Source organism: Tripterygium wilfordii, chromosome 17, assembly GCF_013401445.1.
Source record: "Tripterygium wilfordii isolate XIE 37 chromosome 17, ASM1340144v1, whole genome shotgun sequence".
NCBI classification, from domain to species: Eukaryota; Viridiplantae; Streptophyta; class Magnoliopsida; order Celastrales; family Celastraceae; genus Tripterygium; species Tripterygium wilfordii.
This window is the reverse complement of record NC_052248.1, coordinates 10,845,859-10,865,839: the sequence shown is the minus strand read 5'-3', so window position 1 is coordinate 10,865,839 and position 19,981 is coordinate 10,845,859. Positions and strand designations below refer to the sequence as shown.

Below are 19,981 nucleotides of genomic sequence, written 5' to 3'. Positions count from 1 at the left end.
AGCATGCTTTGTTAATGATGTACCTGTCATTTGGTGTGCTATATTTGTATCTATCATCTAGTTTCAATTTGTAAAAAATGCATCTATAATTTTGTCAGTGTCAATTGGGTTTCCAGTGGTACAGTGGCACAGGTGCTTACAGCATGGAGTGCTCTTTGCCGAAACTAATTATTTTTTAAAACAATATATATATATATATATATATATATATATATGAAAATTCTCAAGTGAGGGATCCCTCACTTTATTTAAAATGAGGGATCCATCTAACACCATTCATTATGTGTAAGTGTGGCCCCCACATGTGATGGGACCCGCGAGTGAATGGTGTTAGATGGATCCCGCACTTTATTTAAAGTGCGGGATCCCTCACCTGAGAAGCCCTCTATATATATATATATTTCTGTCAACCATTCGATGTCAAATATTGCTATTAGCTATTCAATGCTTAAAGCAAGTTGCCTAGTCCTTGTGAGTCATTATTTTGCTACTGAAAGTTCAAACCATAGAAACAGTCTTTCCAAGATGAGGGGGGAAGACTGTCTGCCTTTTTCTCCCCAAGTTACTGTAGTTGCTGCAACTTGTGCGCTGGGCTTGTCTTATTTGGTTTTATGCATTTGATGAGACTATTGGATTGTTTTCTTGACTGGAAAATTCATGATCGTATTAAATGCCCTACTATTTATTCCAACTGAAAGCAAAACTCCAGGAGAAAAGAAAATCAAGTTTTGGTTGAAGTTTCTGGATTTCAGCATGGCCTGACATGTGTGAGTGATACTTCAAACAAGTGGTGATCCATGCTCTTGGCCTAGTGGTAGCCACTCGTATGATTTCGAACAGGTCGAAGCTTCTTATAACCTAAGTTAACAAACATTAAAATCAAAATCTGTTCATAAAAAAAATAAACTTTACGTATAATTTATTAATGAAATTATTCTGGATTTATTGCTCAAAAAAGAAATATGTTGCAGCTGTTTGTTTCTGATTCTCTCTCTCTCTCTCTCTCTCTCTCTCTCTCTCTCTCTCTCTCTCTTCCAATTTTAAACTTAACTGTCCATATTTCTAGTTTCTTATATCCTGGGTAACAATGTAACATCAATACATTCATGACACTCAATTCTCAAGTATGATGATGAGGGATCAAGACTTGGTGATTCTCAACTTAGGACTTGCTTACTGTTTATGGTGGATGATTTAGTTTACTGCAATGTCTTCAACAAATAAAGGGCAAACCCTTGGTCTGCTGGTAAAGTTTGTTCACCGCAACTTAGTCGTCATGGGCTGTATTCCTTGAAACAGCCTATCTGCTATGCAAGGGAAAGATTGCATACATCTTGCATTTCTTGACCCTGCCAATGCTGCGGGTTCCTTATTCATGGGAGTTGTTTGCCTCTCTCAAAGAGATTGTCCTCTCTTTAAATAACTTTTGGAGTTTAACTCTCCAGGCATGGATGTCTCTCTCTCTCAATAGGAGAACACTTTTTATGGTAAGGTACTAAGAAAGTGACAATAGTGGGCTCTAATGTTGTATCAAATCAAAAGCAGATGGCTTTCAAGTTGCAGTAATTTTCCACTACATTTCTGACCAAGAATAAGAGATTATAAATCCATTTACTTTCAATATCACATAAAGAAAATTCCATTCCTCTAAAAGCACTAGGAAACCTCTGGGTATTGGTATTAGGTTCCATGTTAAATATGAAGAAATTCAGTGGGTGGCTGATTGGCATATAAAGTTGCATTCAATCTACATTCTCTTACGTTTGTATTCCTCTTTGTTAGAGCATGTATAAATGATGTGAAATACCCCAACCCAAGAAGTGAAACTTATTGGGTTAAATGTCAAAGTAACTAATCTTGACATGGTATCGGAGCAAGAGGTCTTGGGCTCAAACCTTACTTTTGTAATATAAACCCCGCATTTTTTGTTGCCCCAAGTTTGGGCCTTTGTGTGTGTTATGTGTTTGTTATTGCCCCAAGTAAGGGCCTTGTGTGCGAGTAGCCCTAGTGTTGGACCGATTGCCTAGCCCACACGTGAGGGAGAGTGCTAGAGTATCTATGAATGATGTGAAATGTCCCAACCCAACAAGTTAACTTATTGGGTTGAATGACAAAGTAATTGATCTTAACACTCTTCATAAGTTTCACTCTAGCACTATTCGCAACATGTTGTCAACTATTATCTAATTTCTGCAATTGATGTAATGTAAATTTAGACACTTAAATTGCACATAATAAGGTGCATGCCCTTTAGTGGGACACCAGAACCGGAAACAGGTCTTCAAACTGTCTGGCCTATTCATTTTGGTGGCCTATACATCTGTTGATTTTTCTTGTCGTTGGTTTTATTTGAATTTTTTTAGGTTGTGGCATGCATTATTTGTTTCTTTGACTGCTTACTGTTTATTATAAAGGGAGAATGCGATGCCTCGCCGCTCTTGCTCGATGGGAAGAACTTAACAACCTGTGCAAGGAATATTGGACACCTGCAGAGCCAGCTGCTCGACTGGAAATGGCACCAATGGTTGGTTTTTTATTTTTTTTTCTAGTTGCTCTGAGTTTCCAGTTCTTTGCATTGCATATGTTAATATGTTTTACAAATTCAAGGCTGCCAGTGCTGCTTGGAACATGGGGGAATGGGATCAAATGGCAGAGTATGTATCTCGATTGGACGATGGTGACGAAACTAAACTTCGGGGTTTGGGCAATACTACTGGTAGTGGAGATGGAAGTAGTAATGGTACATTTTTCAGGGCTGTGCTATTAGTCCGTAAAGGAAAGGTATCATCTTAATAATATCGCTTTTGCATCTGATTATTTTTTTGTATTTCCTATACGTTTATCTTATCGATCTTTTGAATTCTGATATGAAGTATGATGAAGCACGGGAGTACGTTGAGAGAGCTAGGAAGTGCCTGGCCACAGAACTTGCTGCCCTGGTTAGTTTCACAATCTTGTAGTTATGGACTTTATACATAGTTTCCTGGTGTGCCTCATCAATGAAATTGTCATTTATATCTCTCCTGTTCTTGAAGGTTAATTTCCTAGATACTTGTCAAAAAAATAATAATGCCCGGATGGCTTGAGTTATTTATTATTGCTATTGGACTTTCCAGGATGGTAGTGACTAATTTTACATGAAAGAAAAAACTAAGTAGAAATTAAGAGGTGTAACATATGATAATGTCTATACTTAACCACAGAGATCTTGGCCTAGCAGTTACCTACTCCATAGGAAGAATGACTTATCAAAAAAAAAAAGTAACATCAATTGTGTGTGTGTGTCTCTCTCTCTCTCAGTTGAGAAAAGTTTCCAAACCAAATTGGATTTGGTATTTTTTCATGTACTATTTTCCTTCTTTCCGTTTGTAATAGTCAAACAACTTTACATAACGCAACAGCATTGTGCAGAGATGCTGTAGCATACTGAAAATTTTTCCCAAGTCCTGCAGAAGCTTCTTGTGTTGTCCATTACTATAATCTCGTCATTTGTTACTATGGGAGGTGTTTAATTCTTTGGCAAGTTGATATCTGCGTGCGAGAAACCAAAAAAGTTGAAAACGCAGTGATATTTAGAGATATGGATAGTTTACTTGCATAGTTTTTGCTATGTGATTTCACTGACTAGAGAAACGGTAGCCTTGTTGAACATCTTACCAAACCTTATCCACCAAGATTAGTAGATTGGCTTCATGAGACATTCACTGGCAATCAACTTTTGCGAATCAGAGCTTGAGCAGAATAGTTTTTTATTTGAATGTAAAAATTTTATTAAAGCACGAAGATAGTGTGAACAAGGAACTACAAAGAAGCTGAGCAAAAGTCCTCAACCAACTTGTTATTGGATCCATCTTTTCCCAAAAAAAGATAGTTGTTCAAGGATCCAGAAATCCATTACAATTCTTTTGCTCGACTTAGGGTTTCAAACATTGAGAGAGAGACAACATATGGAATTAATAGTAGAAGAACGTTTGGGGTAAATATAGCAAGAGAACCAGTTGTGGCAGCTGTACTATATCTGTGAATGGACCCAGATAGGTGGAGATTACTGTAGGAGAGAACAAAAGAAACAAGGAGAATATAGACATTGCTCCAAATTAAACAGGGAACTAGATTCCTTGGCCTCAAAAGCATTCTAGTAATAACAAGAGAGAATAACATATCTATATTTTCTTATCCTAAATCAAATGACTAAAACTTCTAATTTTGATCAATCAATTACTTCTAGCAGGAAACTAAAGATCATGACTATTCGACTGGAAATAACCAACTAAAGATCACACATGAAACGTCCAGCATTTGTTTAAGCCCAAAACTGAGCCCATGTCAACCAAACTAAGCTCGTTCTATAAAGTAAAAGAGAGAAGTACTTGCCCCTGAGTAGATGTTGAAAGTAAAAGTGTAACACCGTAGATCGATAAAACTGAAATTACAAAATCAATCAAACTTCTCATTCTGCATCACATCTTCAAAGTTCAAACCTCTCCATTCCTTTGAGAAACATAGAGCATGAGCTATTTACCCATGACAACTTTTGAGCCTTTCTCATTTGCTCTCTTGTAATTTGTTTCGTTTGCTCCCCCTTGGTGCTTGGATAAAACTTTTTCTATTCAAAAAAAAAAAAAAAAAAACTTTTGAGCCTTTCTCATTTGCTCTCTTCTGCTGCTCAGTGTGTTTTTTTTTTTTGGAAACAGAATGATGATATAGGTTTAAATTAATATGGAATTTTCGGGAAATTAGTAGTTAATATTGTTATTATGATAGGTGCATTGGATTTTGTAATGAAGGGCTATAGGCAGCCAGAAAAATGAAGATTCAACTAACAATGATTCATTAGGAAATATCATGTTTTTCTGAATGGAAGTTGTTGTTAGATTGTTAATATATGGGCTCAACTCGTAGGCTTTGTCTTTCTGGTTGATTTTTTAATTTTGTAGACTTCGGTTGTGATTTAGCTATCTATCAACATTTTCCTTCCAGCTAGATGCATGTTAAATAAGTTTTCTCAGCAGCTGGTTTTATTCCTGGTGGCTTTTCGTGATTTTGTTTTATATTCACGTATGTAGAGTTATCTTGTATGCATTCAAGTATTACATTTCTGAAGAGTTCTCTCTTTTTTTTTCGGGCCTACACATTTTTTTTTTTTCGGGCCTACACATTTGTTTTTGTTTCCTTAGATCAGTATATTTCTGAAGAGTTGAAGCTCTAATAGTTAGTTTCCCATTATATTGTCCATTAGGAATTATCGAAAATGATATACATTTCAGATAAATTTCTTTAGTAACCACGTAGTTTTGTATTTTTTGAAACTTTGCACAATGATGTGGCATTTCAGCCTGGGAGAACATGATTGTTCACGTATGTGAAGCATTGGGATTGTTCTAATGGTGTGACTGATGAAGTGTCAAGGAGGATTGAGTAGGGATAGTCGGTGCCCTTACACATTAGTCATTGTGACTATAGAATTTTCCAGATCTTTTTTGGGTTATTTAATTAATACATTGCAACAGTACTTCTCATTCTCATCATATATGTTGATGCTCTGATGTGCTCATTTTGCATCGTTGTTTTCCTTGTCCTTTCTCTCTAGCAAACAATATAGCTTAATAGTGAATCTGACAAGTGTTGATAAACTGCAAAAATGATGGCTTTTGCATGTATTGGTGCTGCTTATTTGTTTCTCATTGTAAAGTAGCTGTTGTAGCTATTATTAAATAATTATTTTTTTCAGGTTCTGGAGAGCTATGAACGAGCTTACAACAATATGGTCCGTGTTCAGCAGCTGTCAGAACTAGAGGAGGTATGTTGTGCAGTATTTTTGTTTTTTATTATTGGCTTAGCTATTCTTTTCCTATTAAACCATGATAGATGGAATCATTATATGAGAAAACATGTTTCTCATCAGGTTATTGATTACTGTACTCTTCCCATCGGAAATGCTGTTGCTGAAGGAAGGCGTGCCCTAATTCGTAATATGTGGACAGAGCGGATAAAAGGAGCAAAACGTAATGTTGAGGTAGATGTGCTCTACAAAGTGCTGTCTCTCTCTCTCTCTCTCCTATTTGGGACCAAAATCTTTTCAAAAGGAATATGTTGGAGTTGGTTAATTTGTGTTCATGCGCAGTACACAAGTCATTGAGAGTAATTTAATTTGTCATGGATATACAATTCCTTTCATTGGTTGTACATGAAGCATTTACTGCCTTGAAAATGTGAATTCTAGTGTCAGAAAGTCAGGAAACGATTTTTTGGTGGCTGATATACTATTTTTTCATTGCTCATGAAAAGAAAATTTTCAATCTGGTAGGTATAATACTTATTATTGCTTGCATGCTGTTGCAATTCTCGGACTGGATGTCAATTCTATGCAGTGAAGTTTCCCCTCCATTTGTTAAAACTAGAGCGACTAGTGTTTTTTTTTTTTTTTTTTTTTTTTTTTAAGAAATAATATTGATTTTATTATTAGTTGGTTTTTAGGATGTGGTAGAATGAGTGACTAGTTTTTTAGTATGATAAATTGAGTGCATTTTTTCAGTGAACTATATGTTTGTCTTTTTGCAAACATAATGCATATCATAGAGAAGTGTCCTAGGTTTTCCATTTTCAGAGGTCGCAAAGTGGATCCTGAAGTAATGTTTTTGTACATTCATCTCAAAAGGTAGGAGAACAGGTGGCAACGCATGAACTTTCTTCAAATCTTAGCATCAGCTTTACCTAGGCTGAATATTTACGGCAATGGGACCTCACTTTGGCACACTGTTCTTCTGTCTGGCCATGGCAAGGCAGGTCTGATGTGTATTAACCCTAACTGGCCTTATTTTATAATCATGAAGAAAAAATTTGGCTTCAAATAAATTTTCAGAAAAAAACATGAATTCTATGGAACTAAGTAGCTGAAATACTATTAGCATTCATATTGGGGTGGGATTTACAATTTTCATGCCTTTGCTTGAAGTCACAAATGTGTTTCCCAGATATTCTTCATTATTTGAACAATTCATCAACTATTTTCAGTTCCTTCTTTTAGGGTAAAATGCCTCACTTCCCTTTGAGATTTAACGAAAAGACATTTGCCTGCCTCTCATTTCAAAAAGGCCACTTAGCCCCTTGTCAAAGTTAAAACTTCATTCTTCTTTTTTGTACTTGAAGGGTGCAGTCTGTATCTGAGCTGCTTAATAATTTTGGGTCATATTTTTGGAACCAAATGTTTGATTTTGCATTTCATGGTCAAATTCACTTGCTGTTGTTCACTCTTGAACCAATACTTCAAAGATTTTGTTAGTTTGCTTGTACTGAAAATTCCAATATCATATTAAATAGTTAGCTTTCGCTCACGTCATCCATTTCGGTATATGGTTTGCTGAGAGTTCAATCACCTATTGAGTCTATAGTGTATTGAGGATGGCATAAGATACAATATTTGGACACAGCTGGATGAAAGTTTCTTTTTCTTCTGTGTGATTGTATGAGGGACAGAAATGTACACTTGCTTCGCCTTTTCTTTTTTGTTTCTTGTTTGTTATGTTTGAACATTTATGTCTGGTAAGCCCTTTGGCCGTTAGGACACAAATGCACACTTGCATTTAATTTTTTTGTTTCTTGTTTGTTATGTGTGAACATGTAGGTCTGGCAAGCGCTTTTGACCATTAGGGCACTTGTGCTTCCTCCTATAGAAGACATTGAAACGTGGCTCAAGTTTGCATCTCTTTGTCGGAAAAGCAATAGGATTAGCCAGGCTAGATCGACATTGGTCAAGCTCTTACAGGTTAGTGGTGCAGGCTTTGGGAGCAATCAACTATGCTCAACCTATGGGTAATTCTCTTTTGTATTTTCCTGTTTAACTTCATTTTTGAATTGAATTCAGTATGACCCAGACACCTCTCCTGAAAATGTACGGTACCATGGGCCTCCCCAAGTAATGTTTGCATACTTGAAGTACCAATGGTCGCTAGGAGAAGATCTTAAGCGAAAAGAAGCATTTTCTAGACTTCAGGTAAAGCTGATTACTCTCTGCTAGTGACATATTCATTTGTAATTACAGTTTTCATTCTATGTGTTCTGTTTGGATCCAAATTCGCAATTAGAATCTAGCAAGAGAGATTTCGAGTGTCCCTAATATTCAGTCGCTTACTCCCACCGGTTCAATGGGCGGTTCGAGTTCAAATGCTCCCCTTCTTGCCCGTGTTTATCTTGAACTTGGGTCATGGCAGTGGGCACTTTCACCTGGACTGGATGATGACTCTATTCAAGGTAAACATCACATATAAGCTTTCCTATTTGTATTAATGACGTCATTGCCCAGAACAATAAGAAAAATATGTATTTTTTATCTTTTACTGATTGAGATTCAAATTTTGTAGAAATCCTTGCTGCATTTAGAAATGCTACGCAGTGTGCAACAAAGTGGGCAAAAGCTTGGCATACATGGGCACTGTTTAATACAGCAGTTATGTCTCATTACACTTTAAGAGGGTTTCCTGCTGTTGCACCGCAGTTTGTTGTTGCAGCTGTCACTGGATATTTTCATTCAATAGCATGTGCAGCTAATGCTAAAGGTGTTGATGATAGTTTACAGGTAATTTTTTTTTTCCTTATTTGTGCTTGTATTGGTAGGCTAAAAGAAAGTCAAAACGCCTGTGCACAATCCACCCACTAACCTCTCTAGGGTCTGGAGAGGGCAGATGTAGGATTCTAGCTCCTGTACAGCGTAGAATGTTTTTGTGGTTCATTTGACATCTAAGTTGCAGTGGAAAAGCTCCATGGCTGGCCTTCAGCTGTGTTGGTACCTGGTAATCAGTTAATCAGATATTCAAGGTCCCTTAAATTCAAATACTGAACTGAAATAACAGAATTGATACAGTAACGTTTACAAATAATCAAGTTACAGATAGGTAAATGCAAGTGTGATGCCCTTCTCCCCCCCACCCCATCACCAAAACCCAGGAGGCCAGAACCCTGGCCCACAGGCCCCCCACAAACCAAAGAAAGCAAAAAAAGAGAAAATGCATAAACAATCTCTGAAGATTTTTCTCCTCTTCGATCAGGTTGTATGTATTGATTTCATGTGATTATGGATGAGGGTTTCTCAGGAATGTTCGGGTCTAGTCACAGTGTTGGTTAATTTGTAAATATGACTAATGATGAAGATATGAGTTCTTGTTGTGGTGCCTACATAATCTATAATGCCTATTTCTGTAATTGGTTTTGTATCATATCATGTTATTCGCCCATTGAGCTTTAATGGATCTAGCTCTATTTGGTAGTTTCTGCCATTTTATATTCTGCTGGACAAGGATTTGAAATCTGCTATCTGCTCTAGGACATACTTCGTCTTCTCACATTGTGGTTCAACCATGGGGATACCATCGAAGTTCAAATGGCTCTACAAAAGGGGTTTGCACATGTTAATATCAACACATGGCTGGTTGTTTTACCTCAAATAATTGCTAGGATACATTCAAATAACCATGCTGTGAGGGAATTGATACAATCACTGCTAGTACGAATTGGACAAAGTCACCCTCAGGTTTGCTTCTTTTTAACCATTAAATTGTAATTAGTTGTTTTTCGCTTATAATAATAGGTGGTTGTGGTTTATAAATTGTATTTGGTTTTCTTTTTCTGTAATTCTTCTCAAATTCAAGGTTTCATATTTTATCTTCTTTTGAATAGAAAAATTTTATTACCAGCACCAAGGGGGTGCAACCCAAGAACAAACACAACTACAAAATTTTCATATAATCGAAAATGTTAGGTCAAGAACCAAACGACCAGAGCTTGAGCTCTGAAAGCCAATTATCCAAGAAAATCCCAATGGAACACTCCTTTTCGTGGAAAATTCTGGAATTACGCTCCTTCCAGATTAACCAACAGGTGCATTGAAAAACCAGAAGCAAAAACTTAGCCTTGGATTTACAAGAAGTGAGGATTTGCCAAGCTTCCACTTTTTGAAAAAATCACGTGTCCGCGTGTCCGTGTCGTGTCGTGTCACGTGTCCGTGTCCGTGTCCGTGCTACATAGGGTAACAACAATATAATGTCAAAAAGTCTTTATATTTATATTTATCTTTATTGTATTGGTTTTATACTATTTTCTTAACTTATGATCTTAAGTGCCTTCTCCTCTTTTGCTTCATCTATTGAGTTTCCTGTGATCATACTGAAAAGTCAGTTGCAATATTCTTCTCCCAAGTCTGGTTGTTACCTGCAAGGACCCTAATAGTTTATGCATTTCCCTACCTTTTCTCTTCAATAATCACTTATGTTTTAGCCCATTTGTATTGATTCTATAATAGCCCTAGCTTCTAATTCAGAGTTGTTCTGCATCAGCCTAATATCAAGCAGGGGAGCACATGCATTTTAATGAAACGATTTCAATAAATAATAAGAAAAGTATGCTAATGGTGTAGGTTTCATGTCACTATCCACTTTAGCATACATGATAGCTGGTAATAGTTGCAATTTTTTAGCTGTCATCCCTTAAGTTTATCCAAATTTCATTCATCAAAATGGAAATCCTAATAGTTCACTCCAAGTTAAAACCTGAACACTTTTTGATTATAAAATAACCTGGCCCAATTCTCATATTATCTTCGTTTGTTGTGTGACAAATTCTTCTCACAATTGGCTATTTACACAGAGTGTATGTAAAAGTTTACCAGATATTTTCAGTTGTTACAAGGAATGGAGATCTTACTTGTAATAGGGTTACTTGACAATAACTTTATTCCTCAAGCTCAGTTGAATAAGGAAAGCTGGCAGCTTTTAGATACTCTTCCATCGAAGAAACTTGCACCTGGACTTTAAGGGAAGAAATTGTCTTGGTAAGAGCCAGTGGTGGCTTTGAAATGTCTTGGGACAACCCCACTTAAAATGTAGAAGAGCAGCTTCGTGATCCTCGATAATATTTGCTTTGGCAGAAAGTCACATTCCTTGGGGAAAATTCGACTTTTTGGTGATTTTTGTTTCTTTTTTCTGTTTATCCTTTAATGGTGAAAGTCACATTCCTTGGGGAAAATCCAACATCTGTTTTAGACTTGGTTTTGTTGTTCTTCTGTTCTGGTCATATTCTATAGACCCCCTTATACTGTAGCTGCATTAATCTATACCTTTTGGGAGGAAAAAAATATTGAGTTTTAAGAAACGAGGCCGAAGGAATAGCTTTTTCCACCTTTTCTATCGTGTATGTATGTTTTATATTTCAAGTCCTTGTTAAAATGATTTCAATTGCATTATAGTAATGCAGTACCTTCTGCAGGCTCTTATGTATCCCCTTCTTGTGGCGTGTAAATCAGTAAGTAATCTACGCAGAGCTGCTGCTCAAGAAGTCGTTGACAAAGTTCGGCAGCGTAGTGGAGTACTGGTGGATCAGGTCAAATCTACCGTATATCCTGAATTTTTTGCTGAATGTAAATTTTTTCTTTGTTGATCTTATAAGTAGGTTCTTTTTACACAGGCACTTCTTGTGTCAGAGCAGCTCATCAGGATGGCTATCCTTTGGCATGAAATGTGGCATGAGGGATTGGAAGAAGCTAGTCGATTGTACTTTGGTGAACATAACATTGAAGGAATGCTGAAGGTGTTGGAGCCTTTGCATGAAATGCTTGAGGAAGGTGCTATGAGGGAAAATATCAGTACAAAAGAGAGAGCATTTGTCGAGGTTTCTGTTTTTCTTTTTGTACTGGGTGTTATTAGATACTTCTATTTATTTTGTCAAGCATTGAAAGCAATCGATATTTTTTTTTTGAAATCCTCACGGCATTGTGATTCTGGGATATTACTTAGTGTTTTCCCAATCGTGAGTATGGAACAGGGCATCATTTGTGGCCTGCAAATCTTCTGCCATATTGAAAATTGGAAATTATTCCTCTCTCAGTTCACTAACATCAGGTGACTGTTTTGTATAATATTATCTTCCAATAATTGTTTCTTAATTTTGTTGCAGGCATACCGCGATGAGTTGTCAGAGGCGTATGAATGTTGCATGAACTATAAGAGAACTCTCAACGAGGCTGAGCTTACTCAGGTGTAGACCCAGTGACCCAGTGATAATATGTCTGTTGTTTTTCTATGTCTGCATGTGTGGTTCATAAAAAGGGCATAACTTTTTTTCCCTTCAGAGAAACCAGTCACTGAAGTTTTCATGTGCTTTCTAAGTTTAGTCGCAGACTTACTTTGATAATCACTAAAGTTTTCCCATAGCCGAGTGGGTTCGATAGCAGTCAAACAGTTCTGCTTTGTGTCTATCTATTTTCTGTGTGTGCTAATGTTAAGATACAAATTCAATCACTCAGGAGTGGAGGGAAGGCTATATAACATTGATCTTTTTTGCTACTTTTCCTCTATCTTTTGCTATTGGACATAGGTCAATTACGTGCAATTGGGCTTGAAGTTCTCCTATTTAAGGCTTGCCTATCACTTCGAAGTTTGATGCCTCTTTATTCTTCTTTCGCTTATTGCTCGTTTATAGAATTTGGTTAGAACCTTAAAAGCCTCAACCAGAAACTTTTTGTGCCACGTTTATTTTTGTATTGCTTCACGAAATTTGATACTCTTTTCTTTGCGACTGCCCAACGCAATATTTACAGAGTTTACAATAGAAAGCATAGAATTTTTGGTCTTCGTTTATCCTTTTGTACGCATAATGAACGATTACTGTAATTGGTCCTCATGTTGAAATAACATCTAACGTATTGTTTGGGATATTAATCTAGTGTTCAAATTTGCAAATTGTGGATGCCTATACGCTGATGATATAAATTATCTTTTGACCAGGCATGGGATCTCTATTATCATGTTTTCAGACGGATTGACAAGCAACTTCAAAGCCTTACTACCCTGGACCTGCAGGTAAGAGATACACTTCTATATTCCATTTACTTGTTTTTATAGTGATACTAACGTTCTTAATTTATTTTCAAGAACAGTCTGTTTCACCAGAGTTGTTGGAATGCCGTAATTTGGAGCTTGCTGTCCCAGGAACGTATCGTGCTGGTAGGTTGCAGTTGTTCTCTCAAGAGCATGCTCGTACTTGAAACCCAAGTATCTTTTCTAAGTAGTTGTTGACTTCATATTCAGATTTACAAGTGGTGACCATTGCATCATTCGCACCCCAGCTTGTTGTCATTACATCGAAACAGAGACCCCGGAAATTGACAATTATTGGTAGTGATGGTGAAGACTATGCATTCCTGTTGAAGGGACATGAAGATCTACGTCAAGATGAACGTGTCATGCAGGTATTTTCTTTGCACTTTCTAAATTCTTATGAATGAATGCAGGTATCTTTTTTTTCTGGCAACTTCAACCACTGTGTTGCTGCTGGATGATGCTTCAGTAGAACTTGTTGCTTTGATGTTACATCGCTGTATCCTATGCTACTTTTTTTATTTGTTCTGAGGGGACCATTATTTGTTTTTTTTTAATTACTTTCCCTTGTCAAAACACTATTATGACTGAAATCTAACTTTTTCGACAGCTTTTTGGCTTAGTGAATACTTTGCTCGAAAATTCTAGAAAAACTTCTGAGAAGGATCTTTCCATCCAACGATACGATGTCATTCCATTATCTCCAAATAGTGGTTTAATTGGATGGGTCCCAAATTGTGACACTTTACACCATCTCATTCGAGAGTATAGGGATGCTAGAAAGGTACATTCAAGTCCATTCAGTGTATTTCATAAAATCATTCTTTTCATGGCTAACATTAATCATAATGTGAGTGTGGTAGTGTGTTCATTACTGTAATCTTTCTTTGCCTGGTTTTAGATCACCCTGAATCAGGAGCACAAGTACATGCTCAGTTTTGCTCCGGATTATGACCATTTGCCGCTCATTGCTAAAGTAGAAGTATTTCAGTATGCTCTTCTAAATACTGAAGGAAATGACCTGGCCAGGGTAAGTAATGTTACAGGCTGTGATTTATCTATTCTTCTCTTATTTGGTTTGTTTCATTGAATGTTATCTGAAAGAGCCAAGATGTGGATCTTTTTTAGGTTCTCTGGTTGAAGAGCCGCACTTCTGAGATATGGCTAGAGAGGAGGACAAATTATACTCGAAGTTTAGCAGTTATGAGCATGGTATGGGCTTATCTTGGTATTACTTACAAATATTTTAACTAAAGAAATACGAGTGCAATGACTTGTGGTTGTGGAAGTCTTAGGAGTGGCATATGTTGTTGCAATCTATAGATAGCTTGAGCTTTGACTCTTACAGTATGTAGAGAAAAAATTGGGTGAACAAAAGAGTTCTTGCCTAGTGGTAGCCTACTCCTTAGGACTTGCTCAGGTTAAAGTCCCATCTCACACTAATAATAATAATAATATGACTTATTGGGAAAAAATGAATAAAATAGGGTGAAAGTTTACAAGAGTTATTTGCAGGTGTTTGTTAAGTCTGGTTGGATAAACTGTGATATGGCTAACCGGTCAGTAAACTGTATTTGGTAAAAGTGCAGTGAGTACTTGTATGATAATTGGCTTGAAGCGGATTCTTTAAGGAGAAGGAGACTACACTGAATCAGTCATAGATAATTGGCTATCTACATCTAAGTTTTTAGTTATCCAGGCCATGCGGCAACTGTTATGAAATTTTTACCCTTGATGTAACATGACTTAAGTGTCCTTTTGTTTTGTTACCTTCTGGTGGTTTTCTTTGCACTCCTTATCTTTGAGTTGCCTATCTGTGTGCCCCTTGGTGAAATTCTACTTTTGCAGACTTGTATGATTTAATTGTGTTTCTTCTGGGGTAACTGTTTCTAGATAGTTTATTTGGTGAGTGGTGTAAAGTGGGTAAGAGGAAGGCAAAACAGGGACACCTATCCCCCCCATAAGAAGTTTTCTCGGAAGGGCAAACTTAACTTTTATCATGGATTAACAGGTGCCAATCACACTTAAAGGGGGTGACTTGTTATGGGGACAGGTCTTCATCCACGTTAGGCCCAAACAAATTTCCCTTGAATATTTTTCTTTCCATATGAACAATTATCCTTGAATTAACTTCCATTACGCCAACTGGAGTTAGAGGTAGGCTCAAATAAAACTACATGTGACTCTATTGGAGTAATTGGCCTACAAAGTAATATAAGAAATTAACATTCACCCCTCCAATCTGCTTGAGCTTCTAGGAGAATTCGTATTTCATATGGTATCAAAGACAGCCTAACGGCATGTCTGGGTTTAAATCGTGCCTCCACCCGCTTGAAAAACAATTGAATGTTCCACTTGATGGAGCTCCCTAAAAGAGGCAAAGTCTGGCCCACAAGTGAGGGGGTGTTAGAGTAATAGGATCACTTATGAAAACCTTTTAACTCACCCCTCCTATCAGCTTAAGCTTTTAGAAGAACTTAACTAACTCTATTGTAGTATTGTGCACCTTTGAGATACTGGAGAGAAATCCAGTACGCAGGAATATGTGTAGCATCAGAAAATTTATTATTGTCTTTCAATTTCTAATTATGGTTCCAAGAGGACTGATCTCTTGTAATAGCTTCACCTAAAATTAACTTTGTACTTGGTAAAACAAATATACCTGAATCCAATGAGTTTTATTGCTCTTGCTGAAGGAAAATAAAAAGGAAAAATGTATGTACGTATGTATGTTGTTAATATTAGTTACTTTCATTCAACCCAAAAGGTTAACTTGTTAGATTGGGGCATTTCTCATCATTTATATATATTATATCATTTCCCCTCACGTGTGGGTTGGACAATCTGACGGCCCAGCACAAAAAATGAGGCCCAATACTAGGGCTACACTCACACTAGGCCCATACTTGGGGCAACAATAAATGGGAGTCTAAATTGTGGAAGTTAAGGTTTGAATCCAAAACATCCCGCTCCGTACTATGTTAAAATTAATTACTGTCATTCAACCCAACATCATTGTTATATATTCACATCATTTATATATTTTCTAACATGTCATATGTAAGAAGTTTGGGTTTAGGTCTATATGTGAATGTAAATAGAGACCACTCCCCTGTCCATTATTTTGTTCTTACTTTGTGTTTTCTATCCATTTTGTCTATATATAAGAATGTGCAAGTGTGCTGTTTTGTATAATAGGTTTTTCTTGGTGTTTGATTTTATGATAAATTGCTTTCATTCCAGGTGGGTTACCTTCTTGGCTTAGGTGACCGGCACCCAAGCAATCTTATGCTACATCGCTACAGGTAGATAGGAATGGAAAATAGAAATAAACATGTTAGCTTGAAGATTTTCTTATGCATAAATTTTTTCTATTTGCAGTGGCAAAATCTTGCACATCGATTTTGGCGACTGCTTTGAAGCTTCAATGAATCGAGAGAAGTTCCCTGAGAAGGTGTGTTCCAAATGCTAATTATACGCTTGGAACGGTTTTATCACGTTTTGGGGTCTATTTTAGAGTTGAATATCTCGAATTTCCTAATATCATATATGTAGGTTCCCTTCCGCTTGACTAGAATGCTTGTGAAAGCTATGGAGGTTAGTGGTATCGAGGGAAACTTCCGATTTACCTGCGAAAATGTGATGCAAGTCCTTAGGACACATAAGGATAGTGTCATGGCCATGATGGAGGTATAAATGCCTAAATTACTGTATTAATTCTATTCATTTCCAGTAATATTTGTCACCAAGTTTAAGTCCAAAAGTATCCAATGGGACTTCCTAATATCATATATGTAGGATGAATATAATGCATTCAAATGGGTTGACCGAATCCATTTACCATGCTTGTAATACAACTTTCATGTAAAAAGGACTAGCTGTTTTGTGTGTCCGAGTAACATATGAAAAACTTATTCTTAGTTGCACCTGTTATTAGGCCTTCGTTCACGATCCTCTCATCAATTGGCGCCTTTTCAACTTCAATGAAGTTCCTCAAATGTCATTCTTTGCAAGTAGTCATGCTCCTGCTGCTGTAAATAACGAGGAAACTACTCCAAATAGAGAGCTTGTTCAACCTCAACGTGGAGCTCGTGAGAGGGAACTTCTTCAGGTATTAGATGCTGAATATTGTAATTTTTTTGTCGATGCTGCAACTCCAGGATTCTAATATTTCCACTTGGGTTTTTGCTTAGGCTGTTAACCAACTTGGTGATGCGAATGAGGTTTTAAATGAACGTGCTGTGCTTGTCATGGCTCGGATGAGCAATAAGCTTACTGGGAGGGATTTTTCATCGTGTTCTTCAGTATCCCCAAGCTCTATGCAACATGCTGTAGATCACAGCACCTTGATTTCTGGAGATACTCGTGAAGTTGAGCATGGGTTATCTGTCAAGCTGCAAGTTCAGAAGTTAATTAACCAAGCCTCATCACATGAGAATTTGTGCCAAAATTATGTCGGGTAGGACATCGGAATATATGCTTTACATCGGAATGTCGATCAAACTTTTACAGTACCCTCTCGATAGCTCATAAAATTAAAAAATATATATTATCAAAATAAAGAAAAAGTAGCTTAGTTTTGTTGGATGTATTTACATCAGGAAATGGTTTTGACTTGCTAATTCTTTTTTTTTTTTTCCCCTTTTCAGGTGGTGTCCTTTCTGGTGATCTGAAGATCGTATACTTCATATATTTTGTACATATTGTGTATGGTAAGATATTAGAAGCATCCATATTTGCCCCTATCTTTGTCACTGTAATCTATGTAAATAGATGCTCTTTCAATTAATAAAAATTGTAATATTTTTCTGTTACATGTATATTTGTCTCTTCATTGAAAACTATGTTGTCATTCTCATGTGCTGTGGTGGGAATAGTGGATTACCATCCCATTATTTTGGTGGGTTTTCACTACCATCTTCTTCCAATATTTTAGGAGTTTGTTCTTTTTTTCTTTTCTTTTTTTTTTTTGGAAGAAGGTGATCGACCCCATTTGTATTAGAAAAAACCGACACACACCACAACTAGTGGTGACCATCTCCACCCGTAGGGCAGACAATGTAACTGAGCAAGAACCACATCTAACAGCGAGGAAAAACAGAAACAAAATCAGAGAGAACAAAAGAGGGAACCAGGGACTTTTGTACTAATTTTAGTGGGTTTTCCCAAAGGAATAAAATTGTTTGTCCTTTAAGAGTTAAAAGTAATTTGCTTAAAAATAACATGATAATATTAGTGAATGAAATTATTACCAAATAACATGGCAACTTTCATGGAGAGTGCAAAATATTTCAGAAATTACAAAAATTTAAAATTTTGTCATTCAACCACACTTTTTCCGACAATTGTTATGGTAGTTTTCATGGGTTGTCATTTTTCTGCTGGTTGAGCATTAGAGAACCTCCAACTCACAACTCTATTTTCCAACTTCCTCTTTTCCATTTTAACCAAAAATCTATTTTAGGGAATCTTTAATTTAACATCACTCCAATCACATTCTTATTCTAGCTACACATCAAATATTTTATTATTTTTCAATATAACTACTTTTAACTATCTTCAATTCCGACTTATTATTAACAAATGCAAATAATATTATTTTAATATTAATAATATTTTTATTTAACATTAATTTTAAAATAATATTAATAAATATATATCCTAAATGAATGTTTTTTAATATTATTTTTTTTTAAATAAATATTTCATCTACCGCCTCTTATTTTATCTACCACTCAAACATTATCGACACTCATTTCATCAATTAGAGATAGACAGACTCGCTCCCAATTGCAATAGGGGAGAATATATTGATACTTTCATTTGGATATCAGTTTGTATAATGATTACTATTATAAATAAGATGGTTTTATTGTTTTATTAGATAAAACCGGTAAAGTATAGATAGCAATATATATTACTAGTGTGTACAGAGATGTTAAAAGAATATGGGGTCAGATAGAGTTTTGTTTCTTTCACTTATAATTCCTATTACTTATGTAATTATTCATCAATTTTATACGTAGCTAATGATGACGAGTCTAGTTATTCGTGAGTTAATACACAGGTTAATCCCATGGTAATTTTGTATAACATGTTTACGCAATGCCGTGGTATTTTGATAGTGGTAGGGCAAGGGTGAGCATAGGATTATAGTCCTAGTAAATTGTTTCGAGTAATGTGCCGCCGGTATAAGATTGGGTTGTTATTAATCAGCAGTGTCTTGGTATTTCTATAGGAGATGGAGGAGACATGTTTGACACTGTAGATGCATAGTGATTGTATCACTGCAATCGAGATAGGGGTTCTCACATTCTTGGCCTCTAGTGCCTGATATGTTATCGCTTTGTATAGTTCTGTGAATTGTTCCTCGCTTGACTAATCGTTGCTATTTTTTGTCAATTGTTTCGTGTTCCATTCTTGGAAATCGTGATCATTACTTGTTTCGTCTTATCGTTTTGTGATCTCTATTCGTCGATTCACAATAGTACACTCGTGCTAAAATAATCCTTTTGGCATTTAGTTAGGAGTGCATTGATTTGGAAATTGGATTGTAGAAAATTTTCAAATAAAAAGTGTTTAGGTTTGTTTCGAATTCTTCGTAAGTCTTGTATATAATTTTTCGAAAATAAATATTTCTCTAAACTAGTTTTGAATCGTTTTTAAGTGCATGGGTAGTTTATGGAAAATTCATGCATCATATTGTTGGATTGATTGATTGTTAGTTGGCCTAGTAGGCCGTGTGGCTGTTGATTGGCCTAGTGGGCCATGTGGTTGAAGATTGGCCTAGTGGGCCGTGTTGATGTTGATTGGCCTAGTGGGTCGTGTTACTACTGGATGATGGCCTAGTGGGTCTTGTTATTGTTGGATGGCGTGGTGCGCCTTTATTATTGTTGGATGGCCTAGTGGGCCTTTGTCGTTGCTGGATGGCCTAGTGGGCTTTGTTGTGATTGTCGGCCTAGTGGGCTCGCTTGTTGTGGAGATTGTTAGTTGTTTGATAGTAGCTGGATGTAGTGGTTGAGCTGTTTTTCGATGGTTGATTGCTAGCGGTAGTTATTTGACATGCATTTATGTATACTTTTTTTTTTGTATGTATACTTACTACTATGCATGGT

At 36.4% G+C, this 19,981-nt stretch overlaps 1 protein-coding gene across 2 annotated transcripts in view; it reads left to right on the top strand.

The window, feature by feature from the left end:
- The window catches only part of LOC119982056 (serine/threonine-protein kinase TOR), a 45,847-nt gene extending 28,165 nt beyond the window's left edge, over window positions 1-17,682 (top strand). For both annotated transcript variants that reach the window (XM_038825231.1, XM_038825232.1), the window contains 25 exons: window positions 2,415-2,524; window positions 2,608-2,781; window positions 2,874-2,939; window positions 5,732-5,800; window positions 5,906-6,016; window positions 7,625-7,765; window positions 7,865-7,993; window positions 8,085-8,250; window positions 8,361-8,575; window positions 9,320-9,526; window positions 11,257-11,370; window positions 11,455-11,658; window positions 11,944-12,024; window positions 12,774-12,848; window positions 12,926-12,992; window positions 13,077-13,237; window positions 13,477-13,650; window positions 13,768-13,896; window positions 13,995-14,078; window positions 16,110-16,171; window positions 16,248-16,320; window positions 16,422-16,556; window positions 16,804-16,977; window positions 17,060-17,325; window positions 17,516-17,682. In XM_038825231.1, the coding sequence (XP_038681159.1) occupies window positions 2,415-2,524; window positions 2,608-2,781; window positions 2,874-2,939; window positions 5,732-5,800; window positions 5,906-6,016; window positions 7,625-7,765; window positions 7,865-7,993; window positions 8,085-8,250; window positions 8,361-8,575; window positions 9,320-9,526; window positions 11,257-11,370; window positions 11,455-11,658; window positions 11,944-12,024; window positions 12,774-12,848; window positions 12,926-12,992; window positions 13,077-13,237; window positions 13,477-13,650; window positions 13,768-13,896; window positions 13,995-14,078; window positions 16,110-16,171; window positions 16,248-16,320; window positions 16,422-16,556; window positions 16,804-16,977; window positions 17,060-17,325; window positions 17,516-17,534 (3,206 nt within the window). In that variant the 3' untranslated portion in view covers window positions 17,535-17,682. The remainder of the gene's footprint in view (window positions 1-2,414; window positions 2,525-2,607; window positions 2,782-2,873; window positions 2,940-5,731; window positions 5,801-5,905; window positions 6,017-7,624; window positions 7,766-7,864; window positions 7,994-8,084; window positions 8,251-8,360; window positions 8,576-9,319; window positions 9,527-11,256; window positions 11,371-11,454; window positions 11,659-11,943; window positions 12,025-12,773; window positions 12,849-12,925; window positions 12,993-13,076; window positions 13,238-13,476; window positions 13,651-13,767; window positions 13,897-13,994; window positions 14,079-16,109; window positions 16,172-16,247; window positions 16,321-16,421; window positions 16,557-16,803; window positions 16,978-17,059; window positions 17,326-17,515) is intronic.
- Window positions 17,683-19,981: the final 2,299 nt, after the last annotated feature.